The sequence below is a fragment of the Globicephala melas genome, chromosome 21, assembly GCF_963455315.2.
Source record: "Globicephala melas chromosome 21, mGloMel1.2, whole genome shotgun sequence".
Lineage (NCBI taxonomy): Eukaryota > Metazoa > Chordata > Mammalia > Artiodactyla > Delphinidae > Globicephala > Globicephala melas.
In genome coordinates this window covers 34,423,603-34,448,809 of record NC_083334.1, presented here as the reverse complement: position 1 = coordinate 34,448,809, position 25,207 = coordinate 34,423,603, and the positions used below count along the sequence as shown (strand labels likewise).

The 25,207-nt window shown below is 37.4% G+C and overlaps 1 protein-coding gene across 8 annotated transcripts in view; it reads right to left on the bottom strand.

The window, feature by feature from the left end:
• Positions 1-25,207, bottom strand: part of PSD3 (pleckstrin and Sec7 domain containing 3) — a 499,749-nt gene that overhangs the window by 297,174 nt on the left and 177,368 nt on the right. For 5 of the 8 annotated variants that reach the window (XM_060291626.2, XM_060291630.1, XM_060291628.1 and 2 more), the window contains exons 4-7: positions 7,911-8,105; positions 7,725-7,805; positions 5,651-5,763; positions 3,043-3,103 (exon numbers count right to left, since the gene is read on the bottom strand). In XM_060291626.2, coding sequence (XP_060147609.1) covers positions 3,043-3,103; positions 5,651-5,763; positions 7,725-7,805; positions 7,911-8,105 — 450 coding nt within the window. Of the gene's footprint in view, positions 1-3,026; positions 3,104-5,650; positions 5,764-7,724; positions 7,806-7,910; positions 8,106-25,207 lie in introns of those variants that run through there. The other 3 variants (XM_030834855.2, XM_060291629.1, XM_060291631.1) reach the window with 2 other exon arrangements.

Here is a 25,207-nt window from a genome sequence, read left to right as displayed (position 1 = left end):
GGCCTCTCACTGTTGTGGCCTCTCCCGTTGCGGAGCACAGGCTCCGGACACGCAGGCTCAGCGGCCATGGCTCACGGGCCCAGCCGCTCCGCGGCATGTGGGATCTTCCCAGACAGGGGCACAAACCCGCGTCCCCTGCATCGGCAGGCGGACTCTCAACCACTGCACCACCAGGGAAGCCCTACAAGTGTTTCTTTAACGACAGAATAAATTAGAAAAAAGGAAGCTAGAAAGACATTCCAACATATGACACTGTATTAGACTCACTATATTAGTATACCTTCTACCATTCTATTACTAAGATTAGCAGGAAGAACAAAGGCCCATTCCAGTGCATTTTCAACACATCATTCCTAAGCACAGGAAGATTCACAAAGAACAGCTGTAAGAAGTGAACCTCCCAGGTTATACCTCCCCCACTGAAAGCATGAGGAAGGGATGAGCTTGTCTCAGCACTTCTTAGAAATGTCATGCTGTTGTACTGCTATTATGACACAATGGTAGGGAAGAAAAGGGAAGTGGTTTATTGGTTCATTTCCCAAGAGGATTACTCTGGCTTTGGACTAAGTAATGAGAGGGGATGACCTAGGCAGCACAGCATAAGGAGAAGGTGAAAAGGGGAAGATGCTAGAAATAATTCACTGTATACTCTTCATGAATGATTCACTTTCAATAAGTCAGACACTGTAACATAATTCAGGCAATCATAATGCAAGAGAAGTTATATCCAGAATTATGAATTAAAAACTTACCACCTAGAAGGAAAATTTATTTTTTAAATGAATCCAGAGGAGGAAAAGAAGAGAAACACATTTTCACACAGTTAGTTTTTATGATAGCTAGTATACTTTCAACAGACTTGAAACAGCATGCACTGTATATAAGAATAAAAAAGTCTAATATACAAAACTTAAACAACAGACAATCCGAAGTATGTAGCACACATTTTTAAAAACAAACCTAAGAACTAATAATCAATAACAACATGATTTTGAAGGCGATAGAGATTTACTTGCATTCATAATTTTCTCCCTCATATGTAATTCTGCCACTGTAGCCAGTTGTTATTATGTACGATTGGCATAAATCAAGATAATATTAAACTGTTCATTTATATAAACTGTCTCTTATATCCTAGTTGCCAAAAAGAAGTGTGACGCATCATTTAATCTCCTTTCAATTCCTCAAGTGTGGAAGACAAAAGCAAATCCAAGATCTGTGGTTCTGAACCTGTGTACAAGAGGCCCTGGGGTGCCCATGGCTTGTCTGGACATCAAGCATGCGGAGTTATCTGAATAAATAACAAACTTCACACCTTTACTTACTGCTATACTTCAAATTATTGTGATTAATAAGACACATGCTTATTTGAAAGTATTATTAAAGCAACATTAGCTTTTTAAAAAGCAATCCAGCTTTTAATAGAAATAAATCCCCACAAATCTAGCAACTTCCATAGAAGTACTATGACATCCCTAACCTTTAAATAAGAATCGAACTATTACTGGATTCTCTTTTTCATTATTATACATTTTCTCAGTCAAAAGAGAGTAAATGCACAACTATCATATGTGGATGGGACCTCAAGATATCCAATGTGAAGAAGATTCCTCATGCTGGGACGCATTGGCTTGGATTAATGTTTGTATGTGGACAAGCATAATCAAAAGTGTTTCCTTCAGCTGATAGTTAGGTTAAGAAATTGAGTGGGAGGAAAAGAAGGGGACAGAGTTGCAGCTGTTATCACAAGATGAACAGAAAAGAAAGCAATGAAAACGTGCTTCACTGTTAACAGGAAAACAGAGGTTAGGACAGTACACTGATTGGTCATCCCCATATCAAGTTGAATGAATATTAGACTCTAACACTCATTTCAAGGCTCACACTGTGGGAATCCCAGTACCTTCATTTCTACAAGACATATTATCCACGAATGTCCCCTGAGAACATCTACATTTTCAGTCTATATAATCTCAGGACACAAGTTACATATGCCTACAAGTCACTAACGTGTTCTAAATTCACCTCCTGCAAACTGCAGAAGGAATTTCCTAGTTGAGTATTGTGAGATTTGTGAAGACGATGTTGAAATTATGATTCTATCACTGTATCTTCTCCTTCACTTTCTTGACAGTAGAACCGTTCTTCCCCCCCCCTCAGTCCATCTTAATGACCCCATACAGCTCCATTTTGCCTCTCTTAAAGAGGAGCACCATGTTTAAAATAAGGTGTGACCTTTTGGAATAGTAGTAGAACAAATTAGGACCAATATCTAAGTTTTAGTTCTTTTAATGTGGTTTCTTAATTGGAAGATAAATCATATATCAAATCAAGGGATGATCTAGACTCTTTAATTATAAGAAACATGATTTTCTCTTCAAAATAAATGGACCTGGGACTATGAAATAATTTTTGTGCTAAGTACATGTTGATCTATATTTAACTAAAACATTTTCTCTAATATGAACAGTTCAAGTAAATGCTAAAATTCCACTTCTATGAAAGGTGAAAGTTTACATGTAATTCTAAATTCTATAAGTTCATCCTATACTTTAAATAGAAGATGAGACAGTAGATTACCTTGATATTTCAACTAGCAAGAGACCAGGTAAGTTGAGGAGTGTAAAGAAGTCTGAGTTTTAAGACTTACTACTATATTTAGTGAAAACATAGTTGACACTTTCAGATCTAACTTATATCCTCTTTCCACTATTCTATATCAACCCTAGTAGCTAACCAAAAAACAAAACAAAAACAAAAAACATAAGTAAAAGCTCTGTCTCTGCCACCTAGTGGAGAAAGAAGATACAAGAACACACATTACAGCTAGAACAACTCCAGACGTGTAGGCATACGGAATTCACTTAAAATTATGTTCAGTGCTAGCATGTAGAATAAGTTATTTCTTTTTCCAAAGGTTTATGTTTACCTACCTGCCATGTAGAGAATGAGGTAAAGGGAGGCAGAGGATAAACACAAAAGCAAAGATAAGCCCAAAATATTTTGGAGCTCTGTAAGACAGCTCTTCACACACCTACACTTACATGGCCATGGAGATCTGTGTTAAGAAGCATCATTGCGCAGGTGAGGCAATGGACTCCATCTAACAAAAGAGACAAGGACAGAAAGCATTAATTCACTATTTCCTATTGGACTCCTCAGTATCATTAAAATAGCATACCTATGCTTAATTAAGAACCTATGAAAACGCAATACTGTGGCTAGGCAAAATTAATCATATTCATTTGGGGAAACACAAAATAGATAAAGAAAAAGTTATTAAAATGATCTCAATGCACAGATTTGGACTCTACTGGTGATGAAGTAAATTATTCCTACCTCTGGAGGACAATTCGATAGTATATATCTAAAACTTTGAAACAGTGTCCTTTGACACAGCAAACCTACTTCTAGGGCTTTATACTAATGAAATAAGGAGCTACCCCAAACACAAGGATACCTAAAGAAAGACTGCTTACAATGGGGAATGAGTAAATATAACCCACCTAAAACACAATTCTGTTATGTTGAAGTCATTAAAAATGTGGTCCAAGTATACATGTTGAAATGGAAAGATATTTTACAATAAAGTATTACATGAAAAACACACTATATGCAGTATGATTCTATTTAACTATAATACATCTAGAATGATATATAATGTAATATTAAGAGATTATTATCTCTTGATAGTAAAATTATAATTTTTATCTTTTTTATTTAAAGTTTCTCAATTTTCTATAAGATATACAAATGAAAATAAATTATTTAATACTGTTACTTTTTTATTTTCTGGGAAGAAAGTGAATTAGGAAAGAAGCAAAAGTTAAAGAAAACCAAGATTTGCATCTTCCAATGTTTACTCTTTGGGTATTAGTTCTCTGGCTAAAAATATATAGACAGAAATAGTTATCCTTTTTCTTGCCATGCTTTAAAGGCAACATTTAGGTTGACTGGTCCAGGATGCTATGGATCAGACAAAAGTGAAATACTGAAATAATCACTGAAGATTTAAAATTAATATTTAGGGGAAAAACGTTACCCAAACCAGCAAAGTCATTTCACACTTATATGGAAACATCACTTTCTCTTCTTACTTTACAAAGGAAAAGAAAAAGCACTAAGAGTTAAGCTTCTTACTTCCAAACCTTAGGATTAGTTCTCCTTATTCTCTCCCTGCAATTCTCAATCCAAGTAAAGTAGACAATAGCAGTTGCAGATGCAGAAAAATCTTATTAATTTATACTAAATGTACAAAAAAGCTTGTCCCACTACTGAATTCATGAATTAAAGATAGCTTATCTTCCAAACTATGCCTCTGAGTAGGTGATTTCTCTAAGTGGACTATCTCTAAGTAGATGCTACTAAATGCTTAAAAGTGTATGTATTCCAGTATTCTAAATACATATAAAACAAATTCTTGAATGTATTTCTAAAACTCAGCAGCTAACTCTCAAATATCCTTATCAACAGCCAATTGAGTACACAAATCCGTAGCCCTTGTTTCACTTAGTAATGTCAGTGTCTTCTTAGATTTGAAGAAGGTTCTAATAAAAACAATCCACTTCTATACCTTTCATTCTCCAGTCAAGGCCGACAGTGATACAGACAGTGAATAAATGGTCTACATATAGTCAAAGGAATAAAGACAGTTCCTATTTTACGGATAGGAATGTGACTTTAACAATCAGTTAATTTAGCTACAGCCTTCAGGGCAGAGGCAGCAGGAGCAATCACTTTAGTCAATATAAAGTACACTGACACAATGTTAATTGGCAATACGGAAGCTAAGAGATAATTATAATTTCTAGTGCATCTAGTCTCAGTGATTTATTCCAGAACTTGTAAGTTTATGAAAGATACTCCAATTGTAAGTGAAAATGCTTGACTTCAAACCCTGAAAACTTTGCTTTATTATAAGAATTGAAACGGAGAAATGACCTATCTTCATAAGGTATATCAAAAATTAAATAGTTTAAAGTTGCTTTTTAAAATAGTAAATACAAATATAGACCATTAAAATCATAAACCAGAGTCAGTGGTCAGTGCTGTAATAATGAATGTCCAAAAAAAGCACCAGAGACACACCACAAACTCCAGTGAGATTTGCAAATGTTTCCAAAACTAACCATAAAACTATACATGCCCTTCATCAAGAAGCTTAGAGATCAGGTGTATAGGAAGGAGAAAGAAGAAAACTAGCATTTCACTTATTACAATGTACACTGACATAAAATCTCAGTGACAAACCATGAGCAATTTAAAGAAAGTATACTGTCATACTATGGAACTGGAAAATGGAGTAAAAGTAACTAAAACAAGAGTAAAGAATATCATGCAGTCATTAAACATCATGGCTTTTAAAGAATATTTGATAACATGAGAAAATGCTCACAATGAAAGGGAAAGACAGTAGGAAACAAAACTCTGTAATGATTCCAATTTGACATAAAATATTGTACAAATAGACTAGAAGGAAGTAAATCAAACTGTTAGTAACAGTTATCTCTAGGTAATTAGAGATAACTAGGTGATTTTCATTTTCTTCTGCATAAGTTTCCATATTTTCCATAATAAAATGTAACCTTCACACATTGAGGAAAATAGCCCTTGTTATAAGAAAGAAATTCAAGCATTTCCATCAGATTACCTTGTGAAGCAATGGTATCTGGGTTACAATAAAAATATCTATTGGAGAAGTGTACTAAAATTCTCTCTCGTTCTTGGGTTTCTCCCACAAGAGAAAATGCTTTAAAGAAATACCTAAAAAAGAATTAAGGGGGAAAAGGTGAATTTTTAGAAAATGTTACCATACTCTCTATGTTTGATAGTTAAAAGTTAATTCATTTAAACATAAGAAATTAACAATACAAAGTAAGATATTCTATATTTTTAAAAAACCACTTACTAGATGGCCATTCAATATAAATTTATATTGATGTTTATATTATAGGAACTGTCAATATAAAAGATGACAGAGCAATAACATGGTGGCCAATACATCAAAAAAAGCCTTGGGAAGGTGGATGATTTCCACATATGTTAAGTGTCAAGTAGCCATTTTAAAAGATCAGTCAGATAAAAACTAAAGAACACAAGTCTGGATGCATAACCATGTAGGCTATGTTTTAAACTTTTTTTTTTTTTTTAATTTTTTGGCCATGCCACGCGGCATGTGGATCTTAGTTCCCCAACCAGGGATCAAACCCACGCCCCCTGCACTGGCAGTGCGGAGTCTTAACCACTGAACCGCCAGGGAAGTCCCCTGTAGACTATGTTTTAAAGCTTGACAAAGATCACAGGTTTTTGTCATTTTGTTACTTGACTGTAATCACCACTGACCCACTATTAAAATTACAATTATATTGTCTTATGCACAGTAGATTTCTTTTTTATTATTATTCAAACAGAAAGTTGCAAAAATTATAATGATCCTCATCAGTTCACTCAGTCCCATGTTATTTTTTTTTTCATCTTGAACTTTTGTTAGCACTTTTAGGAATTCATCAGTTTTCCATTAGCACAGTAGATTTCTGTTAATTTTATTTTGCCTATTATCACCACCATATATTATTAACTTGCTACATGAGGAAGAAATTGGAAAATAAAACCCTAATTTATTTCTTAAATTAGGAATACCAATCTAGATCAGAGTCACTGAGAGTACTGTCTATTATAGATGTATCCAGGACCCTCACTTGACAAAGTAGATGCATTTACCTAAACATGAGATGGGAAGGAAAAAATCATTTAAAATGCCCTAAGAAATCTTACTTTTGAAAGAAACATACAATAAAACATATTTCAATGATGAAAGTGTTGCTGTCTTCCTTATCTGTAGTTAATCTAAATTATGTTGATCTAACTTTAATTTTTCTTAACTTTTTTTTATAAACCATATGAGAGAGTAAAGCAAAAATACAGATCCCTCCCCCACCCTTACCTGTTTTCATTGACAAATCTATGAGTACCCTTGATTCACGCAAAGAGCCAGAGACTAACTCACTGCTGTGCATTCTAACGGAACATCCTCCCTTCACCTCCCAGGCCTCAGTTTCCTGATTTGTAACACTAGAGCATTACACAAGATGATCTCAGAATTCCTCCAGGCTGTGACACGTTATAAAGTTTATAAGATTAAATGCTTACTGGGTTTTACCTTCAGCTGCACTTAGAAATTTATACTATGGTATCGTGTGAGACATGAGGGTCAGTGTGTTTCCAACACCTTCACTTGAACAGATCAGCAAAAAGTGCTACTGTCTGAAACAGTTTTACAGATACTTTCTGCTGATTATTATGTTGATATTCATTTTTATCCCATTCATTAGTTAATTCCAAAGTACTGTCTTAAAGGGCTATTTGGCTATTGTAAAAAATGATTAGGGAAAATCTAATTCTACAGTCTGTAAACTGTGCCTTTTTAAGGCATTCAAAAACCAGATTCCCACAGATTCCATTTCTCCAAGACTTACTTTGCCACCATTCTTTACTAGGTCATCTATTTGGTGCAGGATATGAATTCATGTGTGATTTCATAAAAACAATATATTTTTCCCACTTTCCACCATGTTTAATATCTATAATACAATTTGAGCTAAGATCACAAAGTAACTGTGGGTTTAAAAAAATAAAAATCAGATTTTAGCTTCAGGACATTATTTTCTCTTCTCAGAATTAATTATTTAGAAGCAAAGAAGAACAGAAGTGATGTTTAATCATACCTGAGAGACTGATCCAGTGTCATTCCTGTAAAATCAAAAAACTTCAAATATTCTTCTGCAACTAGTTTGCTAAATTCATTGCTATAAGAAAACAGAATAGACTTGGTTATTAAAATTGAAGCCATCAGAACACACACATACCCCTACAAGGATACACTCAGACACCATCCTTGGAATGGGACATACTTCTTGCCTAGGTGCTTTGCCACATCCGATCTTTTGAATCTGTCTAGTTGATAAAGACGTTTGGCCAACCTTTTGGCTGCTTCTACGTTGCTGCTGGTACCATTACTGAGACTTCCTGAGGTTTCCTTTTCCAGAATTTCAGTACTCCCCATTTCAGAATGAGCCTCTAGCAGTGTTGTTTTCATCCCAGCATTGCTGTGAGAATTGATAAAGAAGGAAACAAAAGAACAGAAAAGATTGTTCTTGTGTGGCAAAAAGGAAAGTAGCTAATGAAATTATCACAATATTGTAGAACAAATGAAAAAACTATTTTAAATGATAGCATCTTATGCTTAATTATTCATAAAAATATTTTCAGTTGCTATATTTTAACATACTAGAGAAGTGATTACTTAAACCCTAGATGAGCAGTTCTCAAACCTTTTGGTCTCAGGACGTTTATATTCTTGAAAGTATAGAGAACTCCAAAGACCTCTATGTATGTAGGTTATATCTAGTGATATTCACTGCATGAGTAATTAAAACAGAAAAATTTAAATATTCATTTAAAAATAATAAATCCATTTCATGAGTATAAATAATACATTTTTATTAAAAAGAACTATATTTTCCAAAACAATAACATAATATTTAATGAGACAAGCAACAGTGATTTACATCTTTTACAAATTTCTTTAATGCCTGGCACACTAGAAGACAGCTGGATTCTCACAGCCATTTCTACATTCACTCAGTAATAATACATCATTTTGGTTGAAAGCATTAAGAAAATCTGGCCTCACAGAAATATTTAGTTAGAAAAATAGGGAGCATTTTAATATCCTTAATTGTGGATATTCTTTTTTCATATGATGATGCCAAAATAAAACAAGTGGTAGTCTCTTAAAAGTTAGCTGCAATATAGAATCTAAACTTGTATCAATGAACTTTTTGTACTCATATTAAAAACGTCTCACATGGGCTTCCCTGGTGGCACAGCGGTTGAGAGTCTGCCTGCCAATGCAGGGGACACGGGTTCGAGCCCTGGTCTGGGAGGATCCCACATGCTGCAGAGCAACTGGGCCCGTGAGCCACAACTACTGAGCCTGCACATCTGGAGCTTGTGCTCCACAACAAGAGAGGCCGCGACAGTGAGAGGCCCGCGCACCGCGATGAAGAGTGGCCCCCACTCGCCGCAACTAGAGAGAGCCTGCGTGCAGCAATGAAGACCCACCACAGCCAAAAATAAATAAATAAATTAATTAATTAATTAAAAAAAAAAAAAGTCTCACACTTTGAATGCATCTTACCCAGGCATGATTCTGCCACATGAACTGGTCACTTGCAAAATATTTGTTGACACATTTTATTATTTTAAAAAATAACATTTATTAATGTCACCACTAATATCCTCAGAAAAGTCTTTAAGTACTGGGAAGCTGCCAAACTTTTGGTGGTAGATACAAGTTTTCCAAAATTCTAATTTTGATTGAAACTTAAGTATTACCATTGGCAACAAAAATTGATGGTTGTTTTCCTTAAAGTAATTAAGTAACTCTATTTTCAAGAAAATGTTTGCCAAAACCACAGTTTGTCAGACTTTGAAGGAAAATGGCATTTCCATGAAAAAAGCAACTAGTTTATAGCTCACAACTCAAACTACATGAGTGCTGTTCCTAGACAGCGCTTCATGCATATTTTCCATTTCATTGCATGTGAAATTAAAAAGGCAGGTACCCAAGTGTTGAAAAGCAATTAATTGGTACTGCTTTATCAAGGACATCTTTAGGTGAAACTGCCCTTTATTTTTATTTTGAATGCATGGCAATGAAGAATGTAACAACTAGAACAGTTTGGTGCTACTACCTTGATTTGTGCTAAGGCCCCCACCATTGCTTTTGTACCATCAGTGTGTATCAACACAGTGAAAAAGGAAAACAATGCTGCACTGTTATTAAAAAAATAATTTTGACCTCACAAACCCATTGAAAGGGTCTCAGGAAGCCGCACAACCACACTGTGAGAACCTCTGCTCTAGCCAGGTGCTGCAGCATGCATCTGTAACACTAAAACCAATAACACTGTGATTTCCAGACCTTCCTTTGGACTTCTAACAGAACAAAGCTATGTTCATGGTAAACTACTTGTGCTTAAGTAGTCTTCCAACACACTTACTGTAGACTGTAAAGCAGACATAGAATTTTTCTGCAATGAACCAGAGAGTAAATATTTCAGACTTGCAGGCCACATAAGGACCCTGGTCACACATGCTTCTTTGTTTTTGTTGTTTTTTCACAACCTTTAAAAATGTAAAAGCCATTCCAGGCTACACTGAATCCTAGTCTGCAGGCCCTTGCCCTATCCCATAGCTCTTTAACTTGGCCTGAATTGTAAGTAGAGAACAATTTATTGTCTAAACGAGGACACTCTGAAAAGGAAACAGGGATGATAAAATCATTAAATATGTAGTTATAATTGTTACAAGGTAAAAAAAAAAAAAAAAGCATTACCAATAAAAAAAATAGTTGTAAACTTATAAAAATCATTACAGCAAAGTGAAGACATTTTTAAACAGAACTGCTTAATCTCTATTTTGTCACTTGTTCTACCTAACTTACAATTTCCCATTTCCCACTGATCCACCAACTAAGTGGTAGCCTGGCAGCTTCACTATCACTCAGTGCAGCTGGGCTACTGCACAACCAGCTGGTGCACCAAGGAGCGCCTGGGGGCTGCAGAGTCCCCGGAGTCCCCAACCACTGCCAGACTCTAGCAGCCCCTCTCCAAGCTCACTTATCAGCAAGCACTGCACAAGCTATCTCTGAAAGGAGCTTTAAGGGGAGGGAAAAGGGAGAGAGAGTATCCCACATAGTCTTTTAGACTCAACTATGTGAAATTTCTGTTCAATGCACATGTCAACTCACGCATTCCAGATGAGACTGTGGAGAAGCGGGAAGTACAAAGTGGAGGGTTACAAACCCATGCTGACTTATTCTACTGCAACTATTAATGATAATACTTAATTTTTTTAAAGTCAAAGTCAAATGCTAAACCATAGTCAACACCAAGACAACAGACACAAACCGGAACTGACGCAGGCAAACCAAGATGTTTGGTAAGCCTCCCTAAGCAATCAGCCACCTTAAACAATTTTCCAAAAGAAATACCCACCAATTAAAATAAATTGCTTCATTATGATGAATTCTTCACGTAAATACATTTAAATGTTTTTCATCTTAAACTTTACTTTATAAAGTTCACATTACCAGCCAGTTTTGTGAAATTTACGCTATCAGAAAACTGAATATTTAATTTTTATATACAGCAAACCTGTAAGTAAATTCATAGAGGACACTTCTTTTAAAGGTCAGCTCACACTTTTGTGTTTTCCTAAATAAGTGGTGAAAATGTAAAATATTTACTCTAAGAACTAGTTGAGTTACAGTCAAGTAGTTTTTATAATTATGAAAAGAAAATCCCTGGAGTTGTGCTCCCGCGCATTCTCTTACTCTGCATATTAGCTATTGTGTAGAAAAAACAATGTCAAAGAAAGGATTTTCTTCTCAATTAAACTGCTACTTAGCATTGTTCACTTCTCAGGGCAAATTCACGGCATGTATTTAATCACTCCATAAAAAAAAGTAATTGTACCACATACATAGTACTGCAAAGATGTTGTTCAAATACAACAGACTTACCCTAACGACATTGTATTTTTTAAATGCGGTATTGATTCCTATTCCTTATGTTTCTCATTCCGCATGTTTGCTGCCTCTTTCTCCTATCCTGCCCAGTCTATTTCACCTCATTTTCCTCACATTCACCAGAAGGAGGTAATTTAAAAATGTGTATGGATCAGACTTCTCTGGATCGTCTTGAGAAAACCTTCAGTAAAAAGGAAAATAAGGAATAAAATGAAGATAAATACTTCCATTCCTAGATGGCTTCATTCTGCCCCATTCACAATTTATGAAAGAACATGAACAAGAACAGAGATTGCCCCTTTTAAGTCAGAAAGCCTGGCGGTATGATGGCAATACCAACTCACCAGCAGTACGACAGACACCAAGAACCCATATCTTGGAGCAAAGGGTGCGCCTGGGCCATGCTTCCTCTCACAAGCCCCTTCCCAGGACTCTTCATCCCCCATCTCCACTGTCTGCTGGTCCACTAGGGCTTCCAAGGACCTGGCTCCCTGTGAGGTCATTTGACTATGACCTCACACTCTCGCAAGTGTTTACTCTTGGGGTTTCTGTATGTTTTTACAGTACTAATAAAAACAGAAGCCAGAACACAGGGTCCACTGTATACCAAGAGCATACACAACAATGGCAGCCCTGCCTTGTTCACACTTGATAAAGCAAACTGGATGACCCCTCTCAGCAGGAGGGACACCCCCGTTTTGTTTCCTGGAATACACAAGACATTGTCCATCTAGTCTGCTGAGTGTTAGATGCTTCCAATAGTTTGAATTTTCCCTTCTTTTCTACAGTTCCGCTTTTCTTCTTGATCAAGTAACTTAAATCTCCTAAGGTGAAATCCTTACCAGTCACTTAAATATAGAAGAGACTTCCCAAAAGCTTCTCCCTGTGATATATATAAATGCTTCACTAAGGCCTATACCTTACACCTCCAAACATATGTGGTTACACTCTATCATCAATATCATCAAAAGAAGGATCAGATCACTGAGTCTGACCACCAAGTCTTTTCATAACCTTTTTATCATACTGATTACTGCGTTTTCCAAAAAAAATTAATAGGATACCCAGTTAAATCAGAATTTCAAATAAACAAAAAACAGTTTTTAGTGAAAGTATGTCTCAAAAATTGCATGGGGCATACTGACACTAAAAAAATTATTCACTATTTATCTAAAATTCAAATTTAACTGGGCATCCTGACTTTATCTGGTAACCCTATCTCCCGAATGCTTGTTCTCGATCAGACTCCTTCTGGGTTTGTTTTAACTTGCTTCTGTGATTTAATTTTTATTCCTACTATTTTTCTATTGTCTTATCAAGATCTTCTCTCAATTGACTACGATCTGCTGATTCTTCCCTAATGTCCTTCAAATACAAAAGGAAAACCCTCTTTTCTCTGTATTTTCACCCTTCCTTCCCAGCCTGCATACTGCCACCATGGATGTGATAAAACGTCTCCTTCACAAATATCCTACACAAGGTAAAAGCCCATGCTCTGCCGCATGTCGTTAAGGCCCTTCACAAGCCAACCCCAACTGCCCGTTTAGACTGGTCACCTCCATCGTCTTCATGCTTGGGCTGCACAGAGATGTAAGCTGTGCTCTTACACCCCTTTCCCACGTCCTTCCCTTTGCTGCTCCTGTCACCCCCACCCTAAAATCCTGGGGTTCCCAAAAATTCTGCAAACTCAATGATCCTACAAGAACCCAAGTGAAATAACAGCTTTTCTAAGACTCGTACTCCAACCCCCCCGGCTGCATTCTCAGAGCACCTGGATATTACAGCTCTGCTTTTTTAAAGTCCCACCTCTCTCACCTACCACTATCTTAAACTTCACTTTGTATCCACATCAGAAGAGTAGGCTGAGGTTATTCAACAGCCATCTGTTGAAAGAACGCAGAACTGAGCAAGCAGCTGTTTCCACTTCCTTTGAGGTCTTCTGCGTTCTGCCAGCAATGACATGGGGCACTAACTTTCTAGTTCAGTATAACCGATCCTGAAAAGTTCTAAGGAGACTGACATCAGCAGAGGGTACCAGATACACTGTCTTAGTCCATATTTTCTTTGAATTTAAATTTTTTAAATGTCTTTAAATTTTTATTTAATTGTGGTAATAAAACTAGGATAAAAAAATAAACTAGGCTAAGGTGCATGCCCTGCATTTAGAAAACAACCACAGTCACCTAGTTCAATTTCATACATAAGCTAGTCAGAGGCAAGTCAGAAGAATCCCAAAGAGGGCGAGGAAACAACTCCAGTCACAAGTGGAATAAAAGGACTGGAAGGGAGCACTATGACCCGGCTGCCATTCTGCAAGCTGAGGATGCAGTCACAGAGGCCTGAAACCAGCAGACCCAGGGAAGCCAGAATGAAGTCAGTCAAGAAGAGCTCTAAGTACAACACCGTAAGTGAGATGCACTTAAAACCCAGAAGCATAAATCGCCTCTAAGAAAGGAAAGGAAATCTTCTTGGCCACCATTATCTATGGCCTTTATGTCTCAGGCAGAGTAGAGGTAGCACCTAATCTAATCTTTTAAAAACATATTCCTTTTATCAAAACTTTTTAAAAATTATTTTATTTTATTTTTCATTGAAGCATAGTTGTATTAGTTTCAGGTGTATGACAAAGTGATTCAGTAATACATACGTATATAACTATCCTTTTTCAGATTCTTTTCCCTTATAGGTTATTACAAAATATTGAGTATAGTTCCTTGTGCTATACAGTAGGTCCTTCTTGGTTATCTTTTTTATATATAGTAGTATGTATATGTTAACCCCAAACTCCTAATTTATCCCTCTCCACCTCTTCCCCTTTGGTAACCCTGAGTTTGCTTTCTACGGCTGTGAGTCTATTTCTGTTTTGTATATTAAGTTCATTTGTACCACTTTTTTTTTAATATCCCACATATAAGCGATACCATACAATACTTGTCTTTGTTTGGCTTACTTTACTTAGTATGATAATCTCTAGGTCCATCCATGTTGGTGCAAATGGTATTATTTCATTCTTTCTTATGACTGAGTAATATTCCATTGTTTATATAAACCACATCTTCTTTATCCACTGCTCTGTGGATGGGCATTTAGGTTGCTTCCATGTCTTGGCTATTGTAAACAGTGCTGCAATGAACACTGGGGTGCACGTGGCTTTTTGAATTATGGTTTTCTCTGGATATATGTCCCTGAGTGGACTGCAGGATATGGTAGTTCTATTTATAGTTTTTTAAGGAACCTCCATACTGTTCTCCATAGTGGCTGTACCAATTTACACTCCCACCAACAATGTAAGAGGGTTCCTTTCTCTCCACACCCTCTTCAGCATTATTTGTAGACTTTTTGATGATGGCCATTCTGATCAGTGTGGAGTGATACATCACTGCAGTTTTGATTTGCATTTCTCTAATAATTAGCAATGTTGAGCACCTTTTTATGTGCCTCTGGGCCATCTGTATGTCTTCTTGGGAGAAACGTCTACTTAGATCTTCTGCCCATTTTTGTATTGGGTTGTTGGTTTTTTGATATTGAGCTGCATGAGCTGCTTGTATATTCTGGAGATTAAGCCCTTGTTGGTCACATTGTTTGCAAATATTTTCTCCCATTCCATAGGTTGTTTTTTTTGTTTTGTTTATGGTTTCCTTTGCTGTGCAAAAGCTTCTAAGTTTAATTAGGTCCCATTTGTTTACTTTTGTTTTTATTTCCGTTACTCTAGGAGATGGATCCAAAAAGATATATTGCTGCAATTTACGTCAAAGAGTGTTCTGTGTACTTTTTCCACTAGGAGTTTTATAGCATCAAGTCTTACATTTAGATCTTTAATCCATTTTGAGTTTATCGTTGTATATGGTGTTAGAAAGTGTTCTAATTTCCTTCTTTTACATGTAGCTGTCCAGTTTTCCCAGCACCACTTATTGAAGAGACTGTCTTTTCTCCGTTGTATATTCTTGCCTCCTTTGTCATAGATTAATTGACCATAGATGTGTGGGTTTATTTCTGAGCTCTCTAATCTGTTCCATTGATCTATGTTTCTGTTTTTGTGCCAGTACCATACTGTCTTGATTACTATGTAGTATAGTCTGAAGTCAGAGACCCTGATTCTTCCAGCTCTTTTTTTCTTTCTCAAGATTGCTTTGGTTATTTGAGGTCTTTTGTGTTTCCATACAAATTTTTAAATTTTTTGCTCTAGTTCTGTGAAAAATGCCATTGGTAATTTGTAGGGATTGCACTGAATCTTTAGATTGCCTTGGGTAATATAGTCATTTTGACAATATTGATTCTTCCGATCCAAGAACACAGTATATCTTTCCATCTGTTTGTATCATCTTTGATTTCTTTCATCAGTGTCTTATAGTTTTCAGAGTACAGGTCTTTTTCCTCCTTAGGTAGGTTTATTCCTAGGTATTTTATTCTTTTTGATGCAAAGGTAAATGGGATTGTTTCCTTAATTTCTCTTTCTGATTTTTCATTGTTAATGTATAGAAATGCAACAGGTTTCTGTGTATTAATTTTGTATCCTGCAACTTTACCGAATTCATTGATGAGCTCTAGCAGTTTTCTACACCTAATCTTGAGGGAAACGTAAATGAGGTTATTCAGAACAGCTACAGCACCTCCAGTGGTGCCATTTACCTAATAGTATCTAATACTGGTTAAGCCTGGGAGTAGTGCTTTCTAGAGATTGTCTCAGGCAGAGTGTTGGCCTGACACAGGCCTCAGCACTCTTCTTACCTCAGGAAGAAGAAGGAATATATACCAGGGGGAGGGGGAGGGAGGGAGGGGGAGGGAGAGAGGGGGTGGGAGAGGAGGGAGAGGGAGGGGGTGAGAGGGATAAGAAGAGAGGAAGGGAGCTAGAGAAAGAGAGAGCAGAGAGTGTGCAAGCATATGGGGAAAAACAGGAGACAGAGGAGAAAAACCCTGAGTTTGATTCAAAGACTTGAAGACATGATAAGTATAAAGTGCCCACAGTATAACCAGGCAGAGCTACCTGTGGGAACTCAGTACAGGCACAGCACTTGCCCACACACTGATGGGTGCCCTCACAGGGTGAGAGTCTATATGACCAAGGAACTCTGAAATGTGCCACCCTAAAAACATGTCTAGCAGAGTATTCATCTGAATAAAACTCCATTACAGTGAAAGAATTAGGAGGTCCCCTTAATTTATTAATGAGATTCTCCAGGCAAGCACTCAGTTTGCCAGTAAGGAACAACTATAAATTTAGAAGATGCTAAAAGCGAGTATCTGTTGAAAAGCTCCAGTTAGACTGCCAAGTTCAAACATGGGTTCCATCAGCCACCAGTTGTGGGTAAGTTCATTATTCTCCGTGAGCCTCAGTTTGTTCATCTACAGAATGGAAAGAACGAAGTGCTATGAAGATTAAATGAGAAGATCTGTGTAAATGCTTAGGGAAGAGTCTGGCACACAGTAAACAATAAATGTCAGCTGCCATCACCAGACCCATTTTCATCACTACACCACCCCTTGCACCACTAAGATTACTACTTGGTTATTTGGATGATCAGGCGAGATCAGCATTTTATTAAACGTAAACTGCTATTAGTAATCATATACAAATGTTAGCTCTCAGTATGAATGAATACTTGATTTTTCTAAAGAAAACTGCCTCAAATGAACACATTTTTGATGTTTATATAGAATAGATTTCTCTAGATGGGACTGCATCTTACCTACAAATGATTTCAGGGCCCTTATAAGAGAACCATAAACAAAACCTTATAATCAAAACTCAGCACAGAGGCCAAAATTCAGTCTTTACCAATGATGAATTTTAGTAAGCATCACCTAGAAGGTCTGCCTCCTCAGGGAACCTTTCACCTCACTCAGTTTTCTCAGTCCTGCCTTCGGTGTTCCAGAAGAGGGCACCCGTGTGCGAGGCAGTGTACAGAGACCGACCAAGCTCACCAACGGAATGAGACAGGCTGAACGTGCCTTAGTAGCACTAATTTCCAGGAAACAATTGGACTCATCACCCTTCTACAGGTTCAGGCTCCTCTGGGCATGATCCAGAAGACGGGGGTTTTCACTTTTTTGCTTTTTGGGGTTGTTTTGTTTTTCTATACTAGGCTGCAGCTTTTCTGGGCCAGCTCTCAAATAAGCATGTAATACCTGCAATACTATCAACTTTAATACAACCACATTATAAAAATTTGAAATGAATCATTTGCAAAGCAACTATTTCTAAATACTGAGCATGAAAACTAAGGAGAAAAAAAATGATGCAAAAACATTTACATGTTCACTCTGCACAGAAGCTTCTTTGTGCAAAGTGGGATCAATGAATCCCAATTCCAGTGGGCAGGAAAGGAAGAGTGAATCATTTGCAGATAGACTAACTTGTTTTCCTGAGATACTCTTCAAGTGTCATTGGAATTCTGAGTTTACAACTTCATGAGAAACAGCTTTTGGCTATGTTGCTTCACTGCCTTGATATGGCATTAAAAATTTCTGATAACACCATATCACTCTCCACCCTGACAAAAGAAAATAAAGGGGCAACTGCATTCCACTCCCTTGTAAACTAATCAGTAGATGGTCTGAAGCTGATCATCTCCTTTAATAATGTGATTAAAATACACTGCACAGGGAGGCAGAGCCAAGATGGCAGCGTGGGAAGACACAGCGTTGGAGTCTCCCCACAACTAGGGCACCTGCCAGCCACTGGGGGGGACTGTGACGACCAAGGAGACGGGAGGAACCCCCAAGTGAACCAGTAGGAGGTAGGGGGGACTGAGGGGGGGAGAAGTGGAGGCCAGACAGGATCGGCACCCCTGAGGCTGGGAAGATCAGGAGAGGCAGGGGGGAGGGACCCTCCAGGAGGAGTGGGAGAGGAGTGGAGGGCGATCTTCTGGCCCAGTCGGGCCAGAGAGCCGGCTGAGCTCCCAGGCTGATCCCCTGGCCTCCAAAGCCCCTTCAGGCCGCATGGGTCCCTGGGGGCACAGGAGGGAGGCTGGGGAGATCAGAAGAGGCAGGCGGGAGGAACCATCCAGGAGAGGAGGAGCAGGAGAGGAGGGCGTTTGCCCTCCCGACTCGAGCCCAGGAGGCCTGCTGGGCTCCCAGGTGGGGTCCCCTGCCCTCTGAGACCAGGGGTGGGGGGCATGCCTGGGCCCTTTCTGTTCCTTGAGCCTAAGCCCCACCCCCCCACAGCCCCCAGGGCCTTTTCCAGCCCTGTGGGTCCTGAGCATAGGCCCCGCCCACCACCCAAACCTTGCCCTTGCTTAGGCACCACCCTCCACAGCCAAGGCCTTTTCCCATTTTTTCTTCTTTTCCCTCCCCCTCTTTTTTACTATTGTGGTACTGACGTACCTTCCAGTTGTTGATTCATCTATATTTTTAATTTTATATTCTTTTCAATATATCTGTTAGTTTCCTAGTCTAATTTTATCTTCTACTTTGTTATTGTTCTCTCTTTTGCCACCCCACGCGGCTTGCGGGATCTTGGTTCATGAGCTGGGCCTGGGCCGAAGCTCCTGCAGTGGGAGCTCCAAGTCTGAACCACTGGAGTAACAGAGAACCTCAGACCGCAGGGAATATTCATCGGAGTGAGGTCTCCAGGAGATCCTCATCTTAGCACCCAGACCAAGTTCTACCAATAGCTTACAAACTCCAGCGTTGGAAGCCTCAGGCCAAGCAACCAGTAAGATAGGAATGCAATACCATTCATTTAAAAAAAAAAAAAAAAAAGGAAAAAAAAATGAGATGGCAAAAAAATGTGTAACAGATGAAGGAGCAAGATAAAAACCTACAAGACCAAATAAATGAAGAGGAAATAGGCAATCTACCTGAAAAAGAATTCAGAGTGATGATAGTAAAAATGATCCAGAATCTCAGAAATAGAATGGAGGCACGGATTGAGAAAATACAAGAAATGTTTAACATTTTAGAAGAACTAAACAAAAAACAAACAGAGATGAACAACACAATAACTGAAGTGAAAACTACATTAGAAGGAATCAATAACAGAATAACTGAGGCAGAAGAAGAAATAAGTGAGCTGGAAGACAAAATGGTGGAAATAAGTGCCAAGGAGCAGAATAAAGAAAGAAGAATTGAAGACAACCTCAGAGACCCCTGGGACAACACTAAACACACCAACATTCGAATTATAGGGGTCCCAGAAGAAGAGGAGAAAAAGAAAGGGTCTGAGAAAATATTTGAAGAGATTATAGTCGAAAACTTCCCTAACGCGGGAAAGGAAATAGTCACCCAAGTCCAGTAAGCACAGAGTCCCATACAGGATAAACCCTAGGAAAAACACACCAAGACACATATTAATCAAACTAACAAAATTCAAAGAAAAAACATTAAAAGCAGCAAGGGAAAAACAAAAAAATAACACACAAAGGAATCCCTATAAGGTCATCAGATGATTTTTCAGTGGAAACTCTGCAGGCCAGAAGGCAGCAGGATATACTTAAAGTGATGAAAGAGAAAAACTCACAACCAAGATTACTCTACCCAGCAAAGATCTCTTTCAGATTACACAGAGAAGTCAAAAGCTTTTCAGACAAGCAAAAGCTAAGAGAAATCAGCACCACCAAACCAGCTTTACAACAAATACTAAAGAAACTTCTCTAGGCGGGAAACATGAGAGAAGAAAAAGACCTGCAAAAACAAACCGAAAACAATTAAGAAAATGGTAATAGGAACCTGCATATCAATAACAACCTTGACCATAAATGGATTAAATGCCCCAATCGAAAGACACAGACTTGTTGAATGGATACAAAAACAAGACCCAAATATATGCTGTGTACAAGAGACCCACTTCAGACCTGAAAGTGACACATACAGACTGAAAGTGAAGGGATAGAAAAAGATATTCCATGCAAATGGAAATCAAAAGAAAGCTGGAGCAGCAATACTTGTATCAGATAAAATAGATTTTAAAATAAAGACTCTTACAAGACATAAGGAGGGACACTACATAATGATCAAATGATCAGTCCAAGAAGAAGATGTGACAATTAAAAATGTTTATGCACCCAACACAGGAGCACCCCAATACATAAGGCAAATGCTAACAACCATGAAAGGGGAAATCAACAGTAACACACTAATAGTAGGGGACTTTATCACCTCACTTACACCAATGGAAAAATCATCCAAACAGAAAATAAATAAGGAAACACAAGCTTTAAATGACACAATAGACCAGATAGATTTAATTGATATTTATAGAACATTCCACCCAAAAGTGGCAGAATACACTTTCTTCTCGAGTGCACATGGAACATTCTCCAGGATGGATCACATCTTGGGTCAAAAATCAAGACTCACTAAATTTAAGAAATTGAAATCATATCAAGCACCTTTTCTGACCACAACACTATGAGATTGGAAACCACTTACAGGAAAAAAACTGTAAAAAACACAAATACATGGAGGCTAAACAGTGCACTACTAAATAACCAAGAGATCACTGAAGAAATCAAAGAAGAAATTAAAAAATACAAAGAAACAAATGACAATGAAAACACAACCGAAAACCCATGGGACGCAGCAAAAAACAGTTCTAAGAGGGCAGTTTATAGCAATTCAATCTCACCTCAAGAAACAAGAAAAATCTCAAATAAACAATCTAACCCTATACTTAAAACAACAAGAGAAAGAAGAACAAAGAAAACCCAAAGTCAGTAGAAGGAAAGAAATCATAAAGATCAGAGTAGAAATGAATGAAATAGAAATGAAGAAAACAACAGCAAAGATCAATAAAACTAAAAGCTGGTTCTTTGAGAAGATAAGCAAAATTGATAAACCCTTAGCCAGACTGATCAAGAAAAAAAGGGAGGGGATGCAAATCAATAAAATTAGAAATGAAAAAGGAGAAATCACAACTGACACTGCAGAAATGCAAAGGATTATCAGACTACTACAAACAACTATATGGCAATAAAATGGGCAACCATGAAGAAATGGACAAATTCTTGGAAAGGTATAATTTTCCAATGCTGAACCTGGAAGAATTAGAAAATATAAACAGACCTATCATAAGTAATGAAATTCAAACTGTAATTAAAAGTCTTCCAACAAACAAAAGTCCAGGACCAGAGGGCTTCACAGGCGAATTCTATCAAACATTTACAGAAGAGTTAACCCCAATTCTTCTCAAACCCTTTCAAAAAACTGCAAAGGGAGAAACACTCCCAAATTCATTCTACAAAGCCACCATCACCCTGATACCAAAACCAGAAAAAGATATCACAAAAAAAGAAAATTATAGACCAATATCACTGATGAACATAGATGCAAAAATCCTCAACAAAACACTACAAACAGAATCCAACAGCACATTAAAGGGATCATACAGAATGATCAAGTGGGGTTTATCCCAGTGATACAAGGATTCTTCAATATAAGCAAATCAATCAATGTGATACACCACATTAACAAATTAAGGAGTAAAAATCATATGAGCATCTCAATAGATGCAGAAAAAGCTTTTGACAAAATTCAACACTCATTTATGACAAAAACTCTCCAGAAAATGGGCATAGAGGGAACTTATCTCAACATAATAAAGGCCATATATGACAAACCCACAGCAAGCGTCATATTCAATGGTGAAAAACTGAAAGCATTTCCACTAAGATCAGGAACAGGCCAAGGAGGTCCACTCTTGCCGCTCTTATTCAACATAGTTTTGGAAGTCCTAGCCACAGCAATCAAAGAAGAAAAAGAAATAAAAGGAATACAAATTGGAAAAGAAGTAAAACTGTCACTGTTTGCCAATGACACGATACTATACGTAGAAAATCCTAAAGATGCCACCAGAAAACTACTAGAACTACTAAATGAATTCAGTAAGGTTGCAGGATACAAAATTAGTACACAGAAGTCCCTGGCATTGCTATACAACAACAATGAAAAATCAGAAAGAGAAATTAAGGAAACATTGCATTTACCACTGCAACAAAAAGAATAAAATACCTAGAAATAAACCTGCCTAAGGAGGCAAAAGACTTGTATTCAGAAAACTATAAAACACTGATGAAAGAAATCAAAGATGACATAAACAGATGGAGAAATATACCATGTTCTTGGACTGGAAGAATCAACATTGCGAAAATGACTATACAACCCAAAGCAATCTACAGATTCAATGCAATCTCTCTCAAACTACCAATGGCATTCTTCACAGAATCAGAACAAAAAGTTTTGCAATTTGTATGGAAACACAAAAGACCCCGAATTGCCAAAGCAATCTTGGGAAAAAAACGGAGTTGGAGGAATCAGGCTCCCCAACTTCAAACTATACCACAAAGCTACAGTAATCAAGACTGTATGGTACTGGCACAAAAAGAGAAACAGAGATCAATGGTACAGGATAGAATGCCCAGAGATAAACCCACACACATATGGGCAACTAATTTACAACACAGGAGGCAAGAACACACAATGGAGAAAAGACAGCCTCTTCAATAAGTGGTGCTTGGAAAATGGACAGTTACATGTACAAGAATGAAATTAGAACACTCCCTAACACCATACACAAAAATAAACTCCAAATGGATTAAAGACCTAAATGTAAGACCAGACACTATAAAACTCTTAGAGGAAAACATAGGAAAAACATTCTTTGACACAAACCACAGCAAGATCTTTTTTCACCCACCTTCTAGAAAAACAAAAATAAAAACAAAAATAAACAAATGGGACCTAATTAAACTTAAAAGCTTTTGCACAGCAAAGGAAACCATAATCAAGACGAAAAGACAACCCTCAGAATGGGAGAAAATATTTGCAAACAAATCAACGGACAAAGGATTAATCTCCCAACTATACAAAGAGCTCATGGAGCTCAATATCAAAAAAAAAAAAAACCAAACAACCCAATTAAAAAATGGGCAGAAAACCTAAATAGACATTTTACCAAAGGAGACATACAGATGGCCAAGAGGTACATGAAAAGTTGCTCAACTTCACTAATTATTAGAGAAATGCAAATCAAAACTACAATGAGGTATCACCTCACGCCAGTCAGAATGGCATTATCAAAAAATCTAGAAACAATAAATGCTGGAAAGGGTGTGGTGAAAAGGGAACCCTCCTGCACTGCTGGTGGGAATGTAAATTGATACAGACACTATGGAGAACAGTATGGAGGTTTCTTAAAAAACCAAAAATAGAACTACCATACAACCCAGCAATCCCACTACTGGGCATATACCCTGAGAAAACCATAATTCAAAAAGAGACATGTATCACAGTGTTCACTGCAGCACTATTTACAATAGCCAGGATATGGAAGCAACCTAAGTGTCCATCGACAGATAAATGGATAAAGAAGATGTCGCACATATATACAATGGAATATTCCTTAGTCATGAAAAGAAACGAAATTGAGTTATTTGTAGTGAGGTGGATGCACCTAGAGTCTGTCATACAGAGTGAAGTAAGTCAGAAAGAGATAAACAAATACCGTATGCTAGCACATATATATGGAATCTAAAAAAAAAAAGAAAATGGTACTGATGATCTTAGCTGCAGGGCAGGAATAAAGAGGAGGACATAAAGAATGGACCTGAGGACATGGGGTGAGAGGGGGAAGGTGGGGCGAAGTGAGAGTAGCATCAACATATATACACTACCGAATGTTAGCTGGTGGGCAGCAGCAGCATAGCACAGGGAGATCGGCTCGGTGCTTTGTGATGACCTAGAGGGATGGGATAGGGAAGGTGGGAGGGAGGCTCAAGAGGGAGGGGATATGGGGACATGTGTATGTATATGGCTGATTTGCTTTGTTGTGCAACAGAAACTAACACAGTATTGTGAAGCAATTATACTCCAATAAAGATCTATTAAAAAAAATACACTGCACACTCACACTCTTCAGGAAACAAAACAGTCTGAATTTAGACAACACACCCGTATTTCTACACAGAAAAACACTTGCTTATCCAGGCCAAGATATCACATCCCTTCCTGTCTCTCCAAATTCAAGTTATCTTATTTTACAATATTTTATTTAAAGGAAGGTATAATTTATTATTCATAAGTAAATAAATAAACCAATCAGTCAATCAATCAATCATCAACTCACCAAAAACCTCCCTCCTCTGAATGAGGCGGAAGAAAGGAGGTGCCACTTGGCCTCACAACACATGAAGAAGGACATTCTGTAAAAGGCTCTAACTGCCAGAGCCCAGCAATCTCCCTGCTGGGGTTCAGAAAGGACACTCTTATTGCTTAATTCAATACAACTATTATCAAGAAAGTTTAATACCCTTAGGCAGAATACTCACTATAGCACAGAATGAGATCAAGTCTACCTTCCAAAGAAAATTTATAGAAAGAAACATCAGATATTAAAAATTTTATTTTATTGAAGTATAGTTTATTTACAATGCTGTGTTAATTCCTCCTGTACAGCAAAGTGATTCAGTTACATATATATATATACATTCTGTTTCATATTATTTTCCATTATGGTTTATCACGGGTTTTTAAAGTTAAAAAATTGTCTGGGCTAGCTCCTCTTTGCTTTTTCTCTCTGAAATTCCTACCAAATAAAAAGAGAGGAACAGACAGATAAATAATAGTCACATACAATTCCTATATAAGAAAACTAATGACAATGTCTGTTTTGGTGTAATG